The sequence below is a fragment of the Ammospiza nelsoni genome, chromosome 1 (genome assembly GCF_027579445.1).
Source record: "Ammospiza nelsoni isolate bAmmNel1 chromosome 1, bAmmNel1.pri, whole genome shotgun sequence".
NCBI lineage: Eukaryota > Metazoa > Chordata > Aves > Passeriformes > Passerellidae > Ammospiza > Ammospiza nelsoni.
The window spans coordinates 114831569-114848536 of NC_080633.1; the positions used below are offsets into that span (position 1 = coordinate 114831569).

Sequence of the window (16968 nt, forward strand, 5' to 3'; positions counted from 1 at the left end):
GCTTCATGTTGTATCACTGTATCACAGAGCCTTCCTGAAGTGTGGTGGGTTGTCAGCAGATATGCTGTGTCTGAAACCCATGACAACAATACACAAGCCATCAAACCTGTTTTCAAAGAAGCTGGATGTTTTTAGGGTTGGATACAAAGGATCTTTTTATAGAAGCAATATCTGCCGTGAAATTGGTTACAGAGAGTCTATAGCACTTTGTAAGTAGTTTTTCTGGCATTCATAAATATAGATTCTGCTTATGGAAAATGAATAGAAATATCAAAGTTACCCTGTCTTTCAAATAAAATGATAATTTTTTAGTAAGATACTTTTCACTCAACATATGTCTTTTGACATGTACAGGTGAGCCTTGAGTTTTAAACTGATATTCATTAAATTGTTATTTTCTATTTTTCACTCACAGTTAATATTTGGAAAAGGTGATGCTTGAACTGAGTTTACAATCCAGCAGTGGGCTTAGCAGGCAAACCCAGAGCAGATTAACTCTTAGGCTGATCAGACCCTCCTCTTTATATCTGTGTCTGCTAACTTGTAGGTGAATTTTGATTTCTGTTTTCACAAATAATAATTGATTTAGGATCCATTAAACTGAAAACCATGCTACAGCATTTGAGACTTCTCCCATTGCAGTGTGAGGTCAGTGTTCCTCAAGAAACTTCTTTCATTGCGCAGAGATGATGTCAGGTCCCAGCTTCCACTTAATAGCTCAGATGTCATTTGCTTCCATGAGACAAATGCAGTCTGTGACCCTGAGGACACCTCTGTGGTTTGGTACTAACCAAGTGTAGCTCTGAGAAATGCTCTCTATATCCTCCACATTCTTTTCCTGTATGTCTGGCATTATCAGTTGCTATTAATTTTTTTAATATATTTTACTTAGAAGGTAAAAATAAAATCTGATCTCATTTCCACCTCAGTTAACATTGGAAATGATGGTACACAAAGGTGTAATAAAAAATACATCCACTTTATTGCCCAAACTTCTGATGGTTCATTTTAAAAGTGTCACTCAATCATATGATTTTCTCAGACAAGATAATTTTCCTTTTGTGTTACATTTAGGATAAGTATGCAAATTTAAAAAAAGTTATTTCTGTGAAGTTGTGGAAAGGGTTGTGACTTCAACATTCTCATGCGGGCCTATTAGAATTAATTTTTGTCACAATAGATTTACAGCATGGTGTCATGAAGTGTGTAAAATCCCATGAGTAATGCAGGGCAACCACCAAATCCTCTTTTCAGACTGGAATATTTTTAGCCTGTAGCAAATCAATGCTACCGATTTCCATTTGTAAGAAGAGCCAGTAATTTATGAGGCAGAAAGCATTCCAAGCCTGTGAATTGTTTGTACATTATAATTGCTCCAAGAGGTGGTAGTTTGAGGTTGCAATAACTGTTTTGGGTAGCAGCTGGCCAAGTCTGGAGTTCTTGTCCTAAGCATAAGAGGCAGCATGGGATTCCTTATGTTTCTTGAATACCTTTGTATTTATGAACATTTTAATCTCTGCTGTAAGAAAGTTGTGGTTTTGGATAGCTGCAAGGAGCTCCATCTTTCAGAGTTACAGGTGAGAAGCTAGGTAACTACAGTTACAGAAAATCTCATAGTCAAGTTCTCAGAAATATTTATCACACCAAAGCAATTTGTTATTGTTCTGTTCTTTCAGGCACTGAAAGACAAGTGTAATTAAGTTATTATTCAGGTAAACTCTAGATGTTTGCCTCTTGCTTTATTTTTGGGGTGTTAATTTTCTTTTTTCTGTCAGAATAACTTGCTCTCAGTCATGATGAAGAATCAATAAAACCAGCCAGCAATGCCTAGTCTAAATTACTATGGCCATTCCAAAGTCATAATTCTACTGTTAGAGGCACTGCTGTAAAAGTAATGATACTACAGTTCTGAATTTCTTAAAAATTGATTAACCAAATATTATAATATTTTCCAGTGCTAAATTTCCTGTGATTCCAGAAGTCAGTCCTTATTTATTGCAAAGCTTTGTATAGATCCTAATTCCTTAGCATTTCCTTGTGCAAATATTTCACATCAGTTAAGATATTAATGCTAGTCCATCATAATTCAGTTTTGGTACTTTGGTTACCATGTTGAATTAAATATAGGACATTCTGATGATCCAACCAACTGTATAATTCCTTTTGAGTAAAACTTATAAGAAAAAAGGGCTGCTGGTGGTGAGTGATAGGTTTTGCATCAATTCTGTCTGGTTTTGGTTTGATTTTGTCTGGTTGGGTGTTTGTTTTTTTCCCTTTGATGTAAGGGTGGTGAAATAAGTGAAGGGAAAAACTCCATCCAGAGAAACCCAGTACGGTATTTTAATTGAGCAAATAAAAAAGGAAAGGACACTAATATCATGACATAACTTATGCAATGCAGCAGAAACATCCCCAGTGATGCACTGGGAATTCTTTAACAAATTCATATTGGTGGCATATTAAAAATTCTTTTTGCAGTCACATGGAAAGTACTCATGTGAGCAATTTGGAAAGCCCTGGAGGACACAGTATATTGGCAATGTGTAGGTTCATCTTTTCAAATGTGGGGCTTATAACTGCCCCTTGTGTCAGACCACACTACAAGTTCCTGGCAACAAGGATTCCCTCTTTTTGGAGAGGGCTCCAAGGTCAGTGGTCCCATTATTAAAAAGCAGTGTTCCAGACATCTGATGTTTGTAAATTCCACTTTGATTAAATTACTCAAAACTAAATTCCTTTCCCTTAATGGAGTCTGGTTTTTCCATATCTCCTGTGCAGAGGTGTCTTTTGATGTCTCTGCATGTATGTGTGTTTCTCTTCAGGGCAGATGGAAGACCACTAGGTGTTGTTCTAGTGAAGCCTATATTTTACAAAATTATATTTGCTTAGCCATTAGAGCTGTGAAATTTATTCATAAAGTGCTACTATGCTGCTGTTGTCTCATTTATGCAGAGAATGCCTTAATCCAAATGATGGCACTGCATAAATATGGTTAAGCAAGGCTATATTGAGGTATTTTTTGTTTTTTTGTTTTTTTTTTTACAGTATTTAGTTGATATTTACCTTGAAGAAAGCTAATTTCCTGATTTTTTTTTTTTAATTTGAAATGAAAATTGTTTATATTGTCAGAAATGTGACTCTGCTAATGATGTCCCAACACAAGGCATCAGAGGAGAAATTCTACTTGTTTCTAAATATCAGACTAAGAAACCAGAAATATCAATTTAATGGTCACAGTTCTGCACCATAGCATCCTTGCTCTGCTCCAGAATATGTACAAAGAACATGATGATGGCATATGTGAGAGATAACTTGTTCTTTTCCAGCTGATTCTTGTAGCTCAACTAATCAGTACATTTTGGTCTAGACAAGAAACATAAATCAATCTTTTCAGGCTATCTCACTTGCCATGAAAAAAATACAACCCCTCTGCTGTTATGGCCTCCTTATGTGCTGAAGTTACAACAGCAACTGGCAGTTCCATGTCAATTTTCATCTCCCACTAACGTTCTGTATTTCACAGAGGAAATGAGAAATCCCCAAGGTGGTGAGAGTCCCCTTCCTTCGGATGATGAATGGAAAGTGTCAATACTGACAGGAACTGCAGGAACTGAAGCAAGTGTTGCTCTTTGGATATATGGAGACAGAGGATTAACTGGACCCATCACTCTTGGCAAGGACAACGGGAAGCAGCTGTTTTTTCCCAGGCAGGAAGATGAATTTCAGGTAGCTAATGAAGGCTAAGAACATTATTTAATAGGTACCTTTCCAAGGATTATCCTGTCATAGAAAACAAAACCTGTTTTGCTCCTATATTTACTCCATGAAATAAATCTGTATCTAATCTCCATGAATTCTGTGTTAAATCAGCTTGTTACACATAATAACAGAAATTATTTTTCTTTTAACCCCTTCCCACATATAGAAGATCAAATGGGACAACTGAGAAGTAAATTGATTCCTTTAAGGCAATTGATTTGAAACTACCTTAAAAAACTATTCATTTTGAAAAAAAACATGCCTGATATGAGACTTGAATATTGTTTAGGGATCTTTAGTAATTAAATTTTCAGGCATATAGTTTTCAAAGCATACTATAAAATGTTTGCTGTGGAACTTGCTCAATTAAATAAGGAAAGCCATTTTAGAGCTGCCATGCTGTAAGTGATTAAAATGCCAGAAAAGTTTACCTGTGGAATAACTAAAAGTCCAATGAAATCTCTATGTTACCATGCTGTCGAAACACAAGGTTTCTCCTTTTATTTAAGGATAACCCCACCTCTATTTTAATAAGGAAATTATGTCTAGGTAGGCTGAGAGGAAATTACCAAAGGAGCTAAAATTTCTGTTTTGCTTAAATCTCTGCCTGAGATGCATGTAACATTGCTGTGTTCAGCAGCTAAAGCAGAAGTTCCATATTTCATGTTTTTTTTTTTCTGGACTCATCAACTCTTGTAATACAATCTTCATACAATCCAAGATTGCTACTGTAAATGATAATAATAATAATAATAATAATAATAATAATAATAATAATAATAATAATAATAATAATAATAATAATAATCTCTATGAATAGGGCATAGGCAGGGAGGCAACCTACCATAATGTTCATTTTCTAAGCATATAGGCTATAGATTATGATCCACAGGGAATCCTGCTCTCCTAATTAGTAAATAATTTATAAGCAATGTGGGATAATGGCATGTTTGCAAAGTTAATCCATATGTTCAAAAGAGATGGACCAATTTTTCTTCTTTAAAATGGATGTGGCCCATTATGGCTGTGTGCTGCAGATATTGATCTTGTGAGAGAGCAGGATCTTTCTCTCAGCACCTGGGGCTACTCCTAGGGTTTTTTTACATCACATTGACACTATAGCTTTCAGGCATGAAACAACAAATGTCACTGAAGTGCTTTTCACTCTTTAGTCTGCAGTGGATAAATCCACAAAGAAAAAGCCTCTGAGTAAGAGCTTTTTCTTCTCTTTTTCCCCTTAAACTTTATCCTGTACTTGTTTAACAGAACAGGTCTTGAAATGAAGATAGGAGTGTAAGACATAAAAAAAGTTACATCTTCTTCTTACCACTTCTGCCTTTCAACTTTTATGTTTTTACTGATATATTCTAGAACAGATGATACCAAATTTTATTTTTAAAGTAATCAACTTAATCATAGCTCTGGCCAGGAGTTCTAGGAAGGAAGCAGCTTCTGAAAGGCTAAAATAATCCAGCAATTAGGAATCAGTTTAAAGTTTTTAACTTTACATTTATCAGCAACATGTGCAACTATGAAAAGTTTGAGTAGAACTAACCTAAGAACTGAAAACCATTCAATATGTGGCCTTCTCTTTCTTATTTTACCTTACCCATGTGAGTTTTCTTTGCCTGCTTAATCATTCCTAAGACAGTGCATGAGAAAAATCAAGACTACCAGAGTGCTACATCTGGAAGACCTATACTTGTTTTAGGAAGAAAGCACTCTTGCATTCTGACTTAGTCTGCTACATTTTGTTTTGGGTTGTGTTGATAGATGAAATTAGATGCAACCTTTTTTCTTTATTTACTAAAAGTCTGAAGAGGGATTTATTAGAATAAACAAATGACATGACAGCCTTGTATATGCAGTCATTCTTATTCACAGCACCAGCTCTGTGACTGAGAAGACAATATCTCATATTACTTGAGAAGTAGGTCAGTTTGTGAAATGGGGGAAAGACAATACATGTAGGGGGGGGTTTTGCATTAAAGCTGAATATATGCCCATAATTTACTGCTGCTTTAATCCCAATGTCTCCAGGTTACTCCAATAAGACTACTTTTGGAGGGGAATATTATGCAGCATAAGCAAGTATATGACTTGGCAGAGCAAAGCAAAGCTATTTTCTTTAGCCAATGGAAAAGAAGGAAACTATTGTCACCTCAGTGTTTCAATCCTGGTGTTCACATTTACTTGGTTAATGGAATTCAGGTTGATGTAACAAGTATATCAATACAAACTACACGTGTGAAACCCGCAGATTCTGTCTCAAACAACAATTTGGAAATTTCAATGTGTATTTAATGTTCAGGAAATCCAGAGTGGCAGTTTTTTTTCTTTTAGAAGTCTTTGACTAAAGCATGACAATGCTGTGACTATAACATAAAATTTTCTTACATAAAAGCACAAAGAGCCAAAAGCTGATACAGGAGAAGAGGTAATTCTGACCTCTAAAATGAGAAGAGTGCTTTTTAAAAATGAAAGTATAGAATGAGTGGATAATATACTCGTGTTTTTAAGACAATGAAGGCAATTTTAGTCCAATGCAAATAGCTTTTTGGATGTAAATTGTGGAAAGAAATAGGCTTTTACCGATCTTTTATGAATAGAATTATTTGAGAAATAGCATAATAACATGCTCTTCCTTTCCTAAAGGTACATTATAAATTATCTAAAATTATTTATGGTTGCTTTAAATAGTGATTAAACTTCAAATGAACCCTAGACAGGTGAACGTTCATTTAAAGTTTTGAATATAGGGTTGCATGGAATAGTTTTTATAAGTAAGAACACACTTAATGCTTGAAAGGGCAAATGAATGCAAATCATAGTTAGAAAACAAATATAGCATCAGTGACTTCTGAAGTTTTGCAGAAGTTCTGCCAACCCTTGGGAATTATTCTTTGAGGTCTCTAAAATTTTGTATCCTTCACGTTGACATATTAGGGTTTATGGTCGTCTGTGCAGAATTATGAAAGTTTTGTGACTTGTAGTCAGAGGATGTAATTTTGTATTGCTCATTTCTCTCATGAAAAACCATCACCAACATTTTTACTCTTGAAACTTTGAATAGTTCAAATACCTGCCAAATCATTTTCCTGGCAAGCATTGTGATTCCATTTGGCTGTGATCTGGTCAAACTGGGGCTCACACAGTAATCTGCTTAGTCAAAACAGAAGAAATGTGTTTTCTGAATCCTATAACCTCAGACCTGCCAATCAAATATTATGCATTGTTCCTGAGCACTCAGATACTACAATAGTTCAGATAAATCTAGAATCAATTGCAAAGATAAAGATGTAATTCTATATAGTTTTATACTGTACTGTTCTGACTTTATTCAGGTTAAAATAAACAGCATTGGGAATATCTATAAGATAAGAATTGAACTTGATGGATTACCAGATGAACAACCCGAGTGGAATTTACAAAGGGTGAGACTTTTACAGTGATTTTGTTTCCATTTTATTAAATTTATGTAAATAAGGGCCCATCTTTTCACAAAGACATAGGTTTATGACAAAATAAATGCTGATTGGGATAAGTTGTCACTGAATTGTGTTCTTAGATTGCTGTAGAGATGACAAAAACATTGATACAGTTCACCTCCTAAGGGAGAGAAATATACAGGATTATTTTGCAATTATTCCTAATTCCTGCAGAGAGCAATTTTATTGTATTGATGTGTTTGACCAAATTCTGCTTAATGAAAATTTGCCATACTCCTTAGTGTTTCTGTACTCTTCAGTGTGTTAGGGAGATTCTAGCTTTAAATTCCAGCTCTGAAAAATTGAAAATGATAGAACATCAATCATTCCATGACAACAACTTTGTAGAAATGAACAAAGTTTGCTGAATGGTAAACAAAGTAAGTTATAACAGGCCCCCCCATTTCTTATAATTATGAATATTTTCAGGGGAAAAAAAACTCTGTTTGTTTTTTTTTTTTTTTTCGATTTGGTGAACAAATTCTTCTTTATTTTGTTTTATTTCTATTTTTCTCTTGATATTTAGGGATGTTCACCAAACAAAATTTGTTCTAAATGCTTCCTAAGGCTGACACTCATGTAAAACATATTTTAGAACTGGGATAAGAATTTTTTGTCTGTTTCTTGTGTTGAATTTGTAAAGGAAACAAGTTTATTCAAATAAAAAAAGAATAATCTTAAAAAGCTTGATTTAGACAAACAGAATTAGGCAATAATAGAAGATTTTTTCATTAATCCAAAGGTCTTAACTGAGACTGTATAAAACAGAATGTGAGCATAAATATTCCACTTTCCAGCCTGCTAGTTACTAAATATGTCTTTAATATTTTGCTCCAAATTTCATAGGGTAAGCCAGGGATTTCATAGGGTAAGCCAGGAACAAGAAATAAATCATGTTGAAAGCTGTGTTTTTCTGAAAAATGAGTTAATATATGCAATTGTTATGAATCAGCAGGAGGGCACTGCCAGTAAATATTAGAGATTAGGAATCAGTGCTGCCAAAGTATTTCACATTAGAATAAATACATGCTTTGGTGTTGAAAGCAGTGTTCATTTTACTTTAAATAATATTTTATTGGAAAAGAGAGATAAAAACATGTATTGCTCTGATTTTCTAAGTGTTAGAATTTGGATGTGAGTACTTGCTTCCATAATTTTGTTTGCAAGGCTTATGCATATTATATGCACACTCAGAAACACAACTGCAGAAAGACAATTTTTGATTTTCTTTTGCTAGTCAAGACCTCTGGAAAACCCCTGTATTAAGTATTGTAATTCAAGACCAAGAAAACTACTTTCATAAAAGATTATAAAGAGTGCTGTAATTATAGGAAACAAGTAAGGCAGCTATCTTACTGTACAGCAGCAAATAACTCTAGAAATTTGAATTCTAATAATCTTAAGAATATACAGATGGTGATGGTACCCAGGTTATTTTTTGTTTTGCTGTAGAAGAGCCAAAGATAACACAAATGGATTTAATAATCCAATGTATCCTCTACTTGTCAAAGTTCAGAAGGATGCAGTTGATGAGTTTCATCCTGTTTTCATTCTAAAATAAAAAAATCTGTGTCCATCTTTCTACATCTTCCAAAAGGTCAGTGTGATGCAACAGCAGCTACCAGAAGGTTTTCAGTCTTCAGTCCTCCAGGCAGTGTTACATAGAGCTGGTTTACTCACTGAAACCAGACCTGGGGACACTGCAAATGGCAAACCCACAAATTACAACTACAGATTTGTTTGTTGCATTCTAGTGGCCAAAACAAAAGTATTTTCATACCGCAATTTTATATGCCATATTTACTGATTGTGTTACTTTTTTCTGAGATAGAAAAAAAAATGTATACAAAATTATCTTTTGCTGTTGAGAAACAAAGCACTGTAACAGAGTTATATTTGGAATTGCTTCTTCTTCAGGTGATCCTGCAACATCTAAGGAGCAAGAAAACACTGAATTTTCCAGCAAACACGTGGCTATCAAAGAATCGTGATAATAGAGAACTTCTGTGTGAACTTCCAGTAGTCGAAGCTGGAAAACCAATCTATCCAAGTATGTGTGTAGAGTTATTTATATATTGGCTACCTCTTTTTCAGTGTTAATGCCAAACAAATTGTGGTCCTAGCAATCTTAAAAGCAAATAGTCTGACTGATTTCTGGAGAGTATCTTCCAGAAAACTAATTGCAGGTCAGACATACTGTCATTGTTAACATTAAGCTAAAATTAGTTGTGATTACATATAACTTGAATTTTCTTCTTTTGGTTATTTCTGGAAGTTGTTTTATACCGTGTTTATGTCCACACTGGTGACTTGGAGCAAGCTGGTACAGACTGTGCAGTTTATTTGTGTATCTATGGAAAAAGAGGAGATTCTGGTCTAAGACTTCTGCATAAAACTGGTGCACCAGTGCCATTTCAGAGAGGAATGGTAAGTCTGAAAAAAAATTTGCCTAGCCTCGTGAATATAGTTAAGTAATTGTATACAAGTTATACAGGTTCCTAATAATAGTAACAAAGCAAACAACATAAGTTTAGCTAAATAACTTTTAAGAAGTAAGGAAAATATTTTTCTACTGACTCAGGATTTAATAGGATGAGTGAAAACACAGTCAGGAAAAGGGAAAGAAAAATTGTTTGAGGGCCTCACCGTGAGATGGTGAGAAGACTACCTATGAATTTAAAACATATCCTTTCAAAGTACGATGAGTTACAGATGGTTCCAAAGGAGTGTACAGAAATTGTCCCATGATTTCAGATCTTAGTAGGTCTGTTTGTTATGTATTTCCTTTAATGTATAATAGTAAAGTATTGTAATTAATACAAGACCAACTTAAAGTAATTTTTCTTTCAATTTATTACCTCCTAGCTCTTTCAAAGGTAAAATATACATCATCCTGATTTTCTGCAGTATGGTTAAATTTCAGCAGCTACTGAATTTAATGTTAACTCTGCCACTAGCCTTCTTGTGACCTTCTATTGAGCCTGTTTCTTCCTTTGTGGTCTGTTGAGGATTAACACTTGTATGTATAACCAGTGGTATCAAGCTGTTAGTGGAACACTTAATTACCAAATGAAAAGCAGTACCTAAAGTGCCAAAAACAACCATAACTCACTGGGAACGTTTAAATGTATCTATACTATTTTAAAATAGATATTTTATGTTGTTAGTAATGTTTGAGAGATAAAGTTCAATTCAAATTAAAATGCAGAATTGAAGTGGAATTTTCTGGAGGCATTATTGAAGCCAGACTTATAGTCAGTTCAGCCTGTTATTTACACAGGGGCTGAGGGGACTGGTTCAAAGGGTACTTTGTTATGGAAATGGGTGAATAAGACAGGGGATTGTTTGGAGCAGCAGAGCAGGGACTGGGATATATCATTTTTGGCAGAGGTAGTAGAATGCTGACTTGAACAACTTGATTTCATCCCTGCCGCAGATATTCCGCCTTATATTGGGCAAATTGCTTAAAATAAAACCTTCCTGAGCGACCACATTTTTCATGCTTATGTATTGCTGCATAACCAGTTTAACTTCTCTGAATAACCATAGCTGTAACTGAGTCCAAATAGAATTCTGCTCTGCACACCTAGTAAGCTCTTTGAAATGCTAAATATTTCAGTAAATTAACCCCTCTGTTTCTCAGTTGAGCACCCACACCACTTTGCATCCTTGACAGCTTTTGGCAGCAAACTCTGGGCTTTAACTATGTAGGTAAATTGAAAAAATATGCAGAAGGCCTTTTAAAAAAGAGATTAAGCAGTTGCAGAAAACCAGGGTGCTATGGGAGAAGTGCGAAGGTGAGGTCACTGGGGAAATCAGTTTCTATTTCACTGAGCTCTTTGGGTGGTTGCAGTAAATAATGCATAGAGACATAAAGATAATGAAGACAAAAGGAGATACTGAAAAATCTGTCGTCCTCCTGAGCACACTTTGAGGCAGGAATCTTTCAGAGAGACTAGCTTGTGATCATATATTATCTATACACAAGGGATAAGCAATCTTGCACAGGCAGTCTCAATTCTGTCATTTGCTGAGTACTGAGAACTTTACAGATATGAATTTTCCAGTGTATTTCTTTCCTTTATTTTCTTTGTACTGAGAAGAATGATCTGGACCATTATATTTAGAGACAGAAAGCTGTGTGGTTTTTACTGGGACAGAAAATTATCAACCTGAACCTGATCAGCTTCATGCTTCTATGAAAACAATCTTTTCCAACTATAAGCACAAGCCTACATGAATAACAAGGGGAAAATGGCATGTCAGATTTCAGTTTATTTCAGTAGAATATAATGTAAGTAGAGGAGGTGAAGCCAGAAGGAGAAAATGATGTGAAGGTCTGATTTAAAGTAATATCAACAAAAGAAATAATAGCTTTTGAGTGTTTCATACCTAGAGAAGAATAATGTGAATGCCAAGGCATTGAAACAATACTAAAGGATTGTGTTCAGCATTTTGGATGATGGCTGTAAAAGCCCAATATTTTGGGGGATTATTACTGCATCCTGGTTTTGGCTGTGCTTTCTTATTTTCTGTGACACTTCATCAAAAGACTTTTAACTCTTCCGATCCAAACTCTTTGAATACAGTCCACCTGTCATTAAAACCAGTTGGAATCTTTGTACATTGTGGGAATTGACCCGGCTTTTAGCACACTTCAGCTTTTGGAGCGCCTCACTGGTGGCAAATTGCAGAGCGCTGTCCCCTGTGTCTCCCAGGTGAGCGGATTTGCAGTGGAGGCTGTATCCCTCGGGAAGCTGCAGAAGGTGCTCTTGCGCTGCGAGGCCAGCACCCAGGCCCAGCGCTGGTACTGTCATAAAGTCATCGTCAGAGAAGCTGGGAGCAACTCAGAATATGTTTTCAATTGCGAAAGGTAGTTTTTACAGCAATATGTTTAAATATTCATCAATATGGATTGCTACAAGTATTGTGTCAATTGATGTACTAAATGTGAGTTTTTCAGGCAAAGACATTTTTTGATTATTTCACAGTTTCATAAAATCCACAAAATGTGTTATTGCAGAACAGATTGCTTGAATTAATGTTCTGTATGATCTGTAGCAAAGGTTAAACACTTATATTGAGTCTGTGTTACTAGAATTAAGAGTACAGCCTTATCTTACAGGATCAGTGCTGTAAGTGTGATTTTGCCTTTCAGGAAGGAAAGATAAAGCACCTGAAGTGTTCTAAATTAAGTGTATTTCTAAATGGGAAAGAAACAAGGTTTTCCATCCAAGACTAGCATTCACTCTCTTTACAGCATGGCCAGAGAGACAAATATGATGCCTGGAATTATTTTGTAGATGTTCCATTTAAGTTATTAAATGAACATCTTAAAAGTCAATTGAAAAATACTTCATTTTGCATTTTTAGAAAAATATGGTAATCCCACTTTTGGAGTTTCCAGTTTACAGTTTCTCTTGTGGGAATATGCATGACTTGAGTGAAATAAAGAAAGTGAAGAGGAACAATATGCCTATGTGACAAGGCACCAGAACAAATAACATTTAATTAATAATGTTTAATAAATGCACATTGCCTAGGTATTTTGTCTGGATTTTAATGAACATGTTACATAACCTTGAACAGTTTCTTGCAATTCTTGGTGTCGCATCCTCAAAAACAGGAATAAAGATGTTTTCTCACCTTGATTAACTCTCTAAATCTGAGATTTTTCTTCAACCTGTAAGATGCTTATAAATAGTAGTATAAGACTGAGGATTTCTCTGAGCAGATTTGGATGCAGACCAGCTGTTGTTGCTAGCTGGAGTTGCTACCTTTCTAAAAAAAATGTAGGTGAAATTTTCTTTGTGTCATAGCTATTTCTAGTGAGCAATATGGCTTAGGAATGATAAATGGCAGGGCACTTTGCTGTGTTAATTCTGTGATAATTAACACCAGATGTTTATTATTCTGTGGTAGAGAGTGCAAAAAAGGAAAAAGTGTTTCTTTTTTAATGTCTAACTTCTCTAGAAGGAAACCCTTCCACTGAAAAGGGATTAAAATAAGTCAGTGGTAGGGATCAGGTGTAACTTCCATGTTTGCCAAAATGTACTTGTGCTCTATTCAAGGAGGGAGAAAGTTTTTCTCTTCAGAAATCTAATTCAGTAATCTTCAGCCTCACATTTGTTTTATTTTACAGAGCTATTTTCTGATCCAGGACATGGAAAGAGTTCTGTCTTTGTTCTCATTTAACCAAAGGAACATAAGGCATTTTATCTGTCTTAAAACCTGCTATTAGTTTCTCAACATCTAACACCTTCTGCTCGATTTCAATTATACAGTATTTACTAGTTACTGATACCTTTTAGCATCTGGGATTTCAGAAGATATCTGTGCCATCAGTTTTTAGCAGAAGTAATAGAAATGAGTAGTTTAATAAGAGAAAATTTATTTCTTAAGGAGTAGCTCTTAGATGAATTGGCCAAGTACTGTTTTCAAGACAAAAAATTTGGAAACTTTATAAGTTGCTCTGGACTTTTCTTGCCCAGCTTGTACTGGAATCCCAACAGGCTTCATAGGAGACTGAATGATTTAGGTCATTCCTGGAGAGTCCATGGAATTGGACTGAGAAAATAAAAAACGACAGCCCAGAAGATTGTTGCATTTCTTTTCTGGTAAAAAAGCTGATTTTCTACCAAACAAGAGGAAATAGAAGCTGTTGGTAATTCATGTTCTCAAGGAAAATTTTCAAAATTATACATAGCCTAGGGTAACATGAATAGGAAACCTAAAGAAAATTTTCTTTGATTTGTCCTTTTTTAAGATTCATTTACCTGTCCTCAGTTTACAGGAGGAATAAGAAAGAGAAGTATTTGGTTCCATTTTTGTTTTAACACTGAACTGTAGTTTTAAGAAATACTGCAATAGATACATACAAATTATACTTACCTCTCAATCCATAGTACTGAAAAAATGTTCAGTGCCATATTCTTCTGTTTAGCTATAGAAACAAGTAAAGTAATGCCATATGAGTCTCTTAATCTGATACAAGTCTATTTTTTACCTACATAGCCCTTACTTTTGCACAAAAGAATTTTCTTTGTTGAGTCAAATAATTTCTACTGTAATACTAAAATTTTAGGAGTAGAGACCCTTTGCTGTTAGATGTACACAGTATGAAAATATGATATGGGCCATTGTTACATGGTAATGTAAATAAAAATTGATTCCTACCTGCTTTCTTATTTTCTTTATTATTCTTAGGTGGCTTCCATTTATGTCTCAAGGTATAATCCATTCAGAAATTGAGCTGTACCCTCAAGGTAATATTTATTGTTACCTTATGGAAGTAAGAACAAGAATTAGTAATCCTTTTCCTCTGAAAAAAATCTGGACAGATTTTACACTGTAAATATCAGAGTTAACTGATTTTGCAGCTTGCTATATTTCTGAGAGAATATGATTTATATAATTGGTTTAGGTGATAATGAGAAAGTAATGAGGGAACAAATGAGAAAGAGTCTTCTTGTATTGGCTGGAAAAACTGAATGTCTTTTTGATCTCTGCTTTCAAACCTTTTCTGTAGTATTAAAGGAAAGGTCCTTTATTAATGGATTTTTTTTGCAGGCTTTAAAAAAAATCAGCAGCTGAAAATGCAAGAAGCAAATGGTAAATACTATTTTTGTTTTCTGATTTTAATGAAGACTGTTTCTGTTTCAGAACTAATTGCTTTACACATTTGTTGCCATTTGTATTTATTTTAAAATATTAATTATAGCATACTATTTGAACATTTCAGTAAACTCTGAACTTCACATTTTAATTTAATAAATAACTTTGCTTATACTTTATTTTTATTCTGTCATTTTTATTTCCATAATGTTATTTTTCCTTCTGCTTCTTTGAAAAATTCCTATTCTTCTAGGACTTACTGGTGATCTATCTTAATTTCAGGTTTTTTTGTAGTTAACATTTTAAAACATGATTTTTTCTCTTGGACTAAATTTGGTTTTTTCTGATCAATAGTTTTTCATTTACTGTTTTACTTGTGATTTCATATTTGTTCAGGTTGACTTCTCTGTCCTGGCAACAAGAGCAGATTAAATTTAATTTCTTAATAACACATTAGAATTTCGCAGCTATGCTGTAGGAAGAACAATGATCTAGAGGAGTTGTGAGAAAGTTGGAAAATGTTTATTCAAAATTTGTTATATCAATCAAAATATCCATGAAGACCCAAATATCTCATCCTAAACCTTGTTCCTATGGCAAGTGGTAATGATAAAATTTTTGCCCAGTTATTTTAGAAAATACATTAAAATCCTGCCCTGTTATAGACTTTCTTTTGGGTCACACGTATTTTTGTCCTTCCTGCTTTCTGTGCTTTTTCCAGCAGGCAGTAATTTGCTCTTTGTTCATCACTCTTTGTGCTTTATCTGTTCCACACACCTCACTTTTGCATGGCCTGTCCTGAGAGATCTTCCCTTCCATAATTCAAATTATGCACCTACAGCTGGGTCTGTGTCATTTAAGCTGTGCTAAAGTCTCAGTCGGAGCAAGGCAGCCAAAAGTGAGTGAAACAAATAACCTCTTGTTTGGGACACTTGGTAAAACATGGATCAGTGGGAAAGAGACGAAATTCTGTATCCTATACCTAGATGGGCTGCTCCAATTCCTGGCTTAGTGGTTGATCTGAGAGTTTGTTCATTTACCTTTTTTTCCCCATGAGCTTTTAAATACATTGCATTTTCTTCCTGTATCGCTTCTTGAAAACACCACAATTTTCATAGGAAGTAGAACTTTCTAGTGTATTGTCCTGTTTCTAATAATATAGAAAATTGAAAAAAATCCCCAAACCAAAATACACATCTAGACAATCATCTGTGGCAAGTTACAACTTTCTGCTGTCCCCAGAACCCCAGGTGATAGGTTGTACCTTTCCTCTACATATGCTGAATTAAAGTGATGTCATAACACCTTTATCTGTATTCTTTTCCCCTCAAAGTGTGCTCCTCTTCAGTCATTAAGGAGCTATTGGTACTCTACCTCATCAGAACAACCCAGCTTCTTATGCCAACAAGAATTATGGTTTTGTAATACTTACTGTTTCCCTTTTTTGTTTGGAAGCATGCAATGCACTGCAATGAGGACTTCTGGCATCAGAGAGATTAGAAATGTAAGGACTCTTTTCCTATACCCCCATGGTCTTTCCAACACAAGTCCTTTCTACTTCCAGAAAAAAAGGAACAAGCCTCAAAGTCAGTATGGAGGAGTTCAAACCAAAACTCTTTTAAATTGTGTTTTTGGGGAAGTTTGATCCCCTACTTTACCTTCAGAGGGGTAGTTGTGTGCAAAATAGTTTATAGATACTAAACTTGGGAGGTTGGAGCTGAATTAGCTAGAAAATACAGCATCAATAGTAACAACTGCATCACTTCAGAACCCCCTTGCTTAACAAAAGACAGACTTTGTGAAAATAATATGATAGAAAGGGCCATCACAACCATTTGAGGCACAGTTAATCACTGAACATGTCAAAGGAAATACATTTAATCTCCTTTAAAGTGAGTATTTGTTTCTGAATGATGTTTGACATTTTAGGAGGAGTAGTGGGTCATATTTTACCCCTTGTCTGCACCATTCTTCATAAACCTATGTAAATGGAATTGCCCTTATTTTCCAGTCAAATGGTTCAAAGGAACTTTGTCTTTAAGAAATTAACATTTTATTGTTTGAAAATGGAAAAGGCTGAATTTTTCGCAAACAAGCTCTTTTTCTA

The 16968-nt window shown here is 34.8% G+C and overlaps 1 protein-coding gene across 1 annotated transcript in view; it reads left to right on the plus strand.

Annotated features, from left to right (window-relative positions):
* Positions 1-14648: 14648 nt before the first annotated feature.
* Positions 14649-16968, plus strand: part of LOC132079350 (lipoxygenase homology domain-containing protein 1-like) — a 116605-nt gene continuing 114285 nt past the window's right edge. The window contains 2 exon segments of the mRNA XM_059481884.1: positions 14649-14802; positions 14805-14858. Of these exon segments, the coding sequence (XP_059337867.1) occupies positions 14649-14802; positions 14805-14858 (208 nt within the window).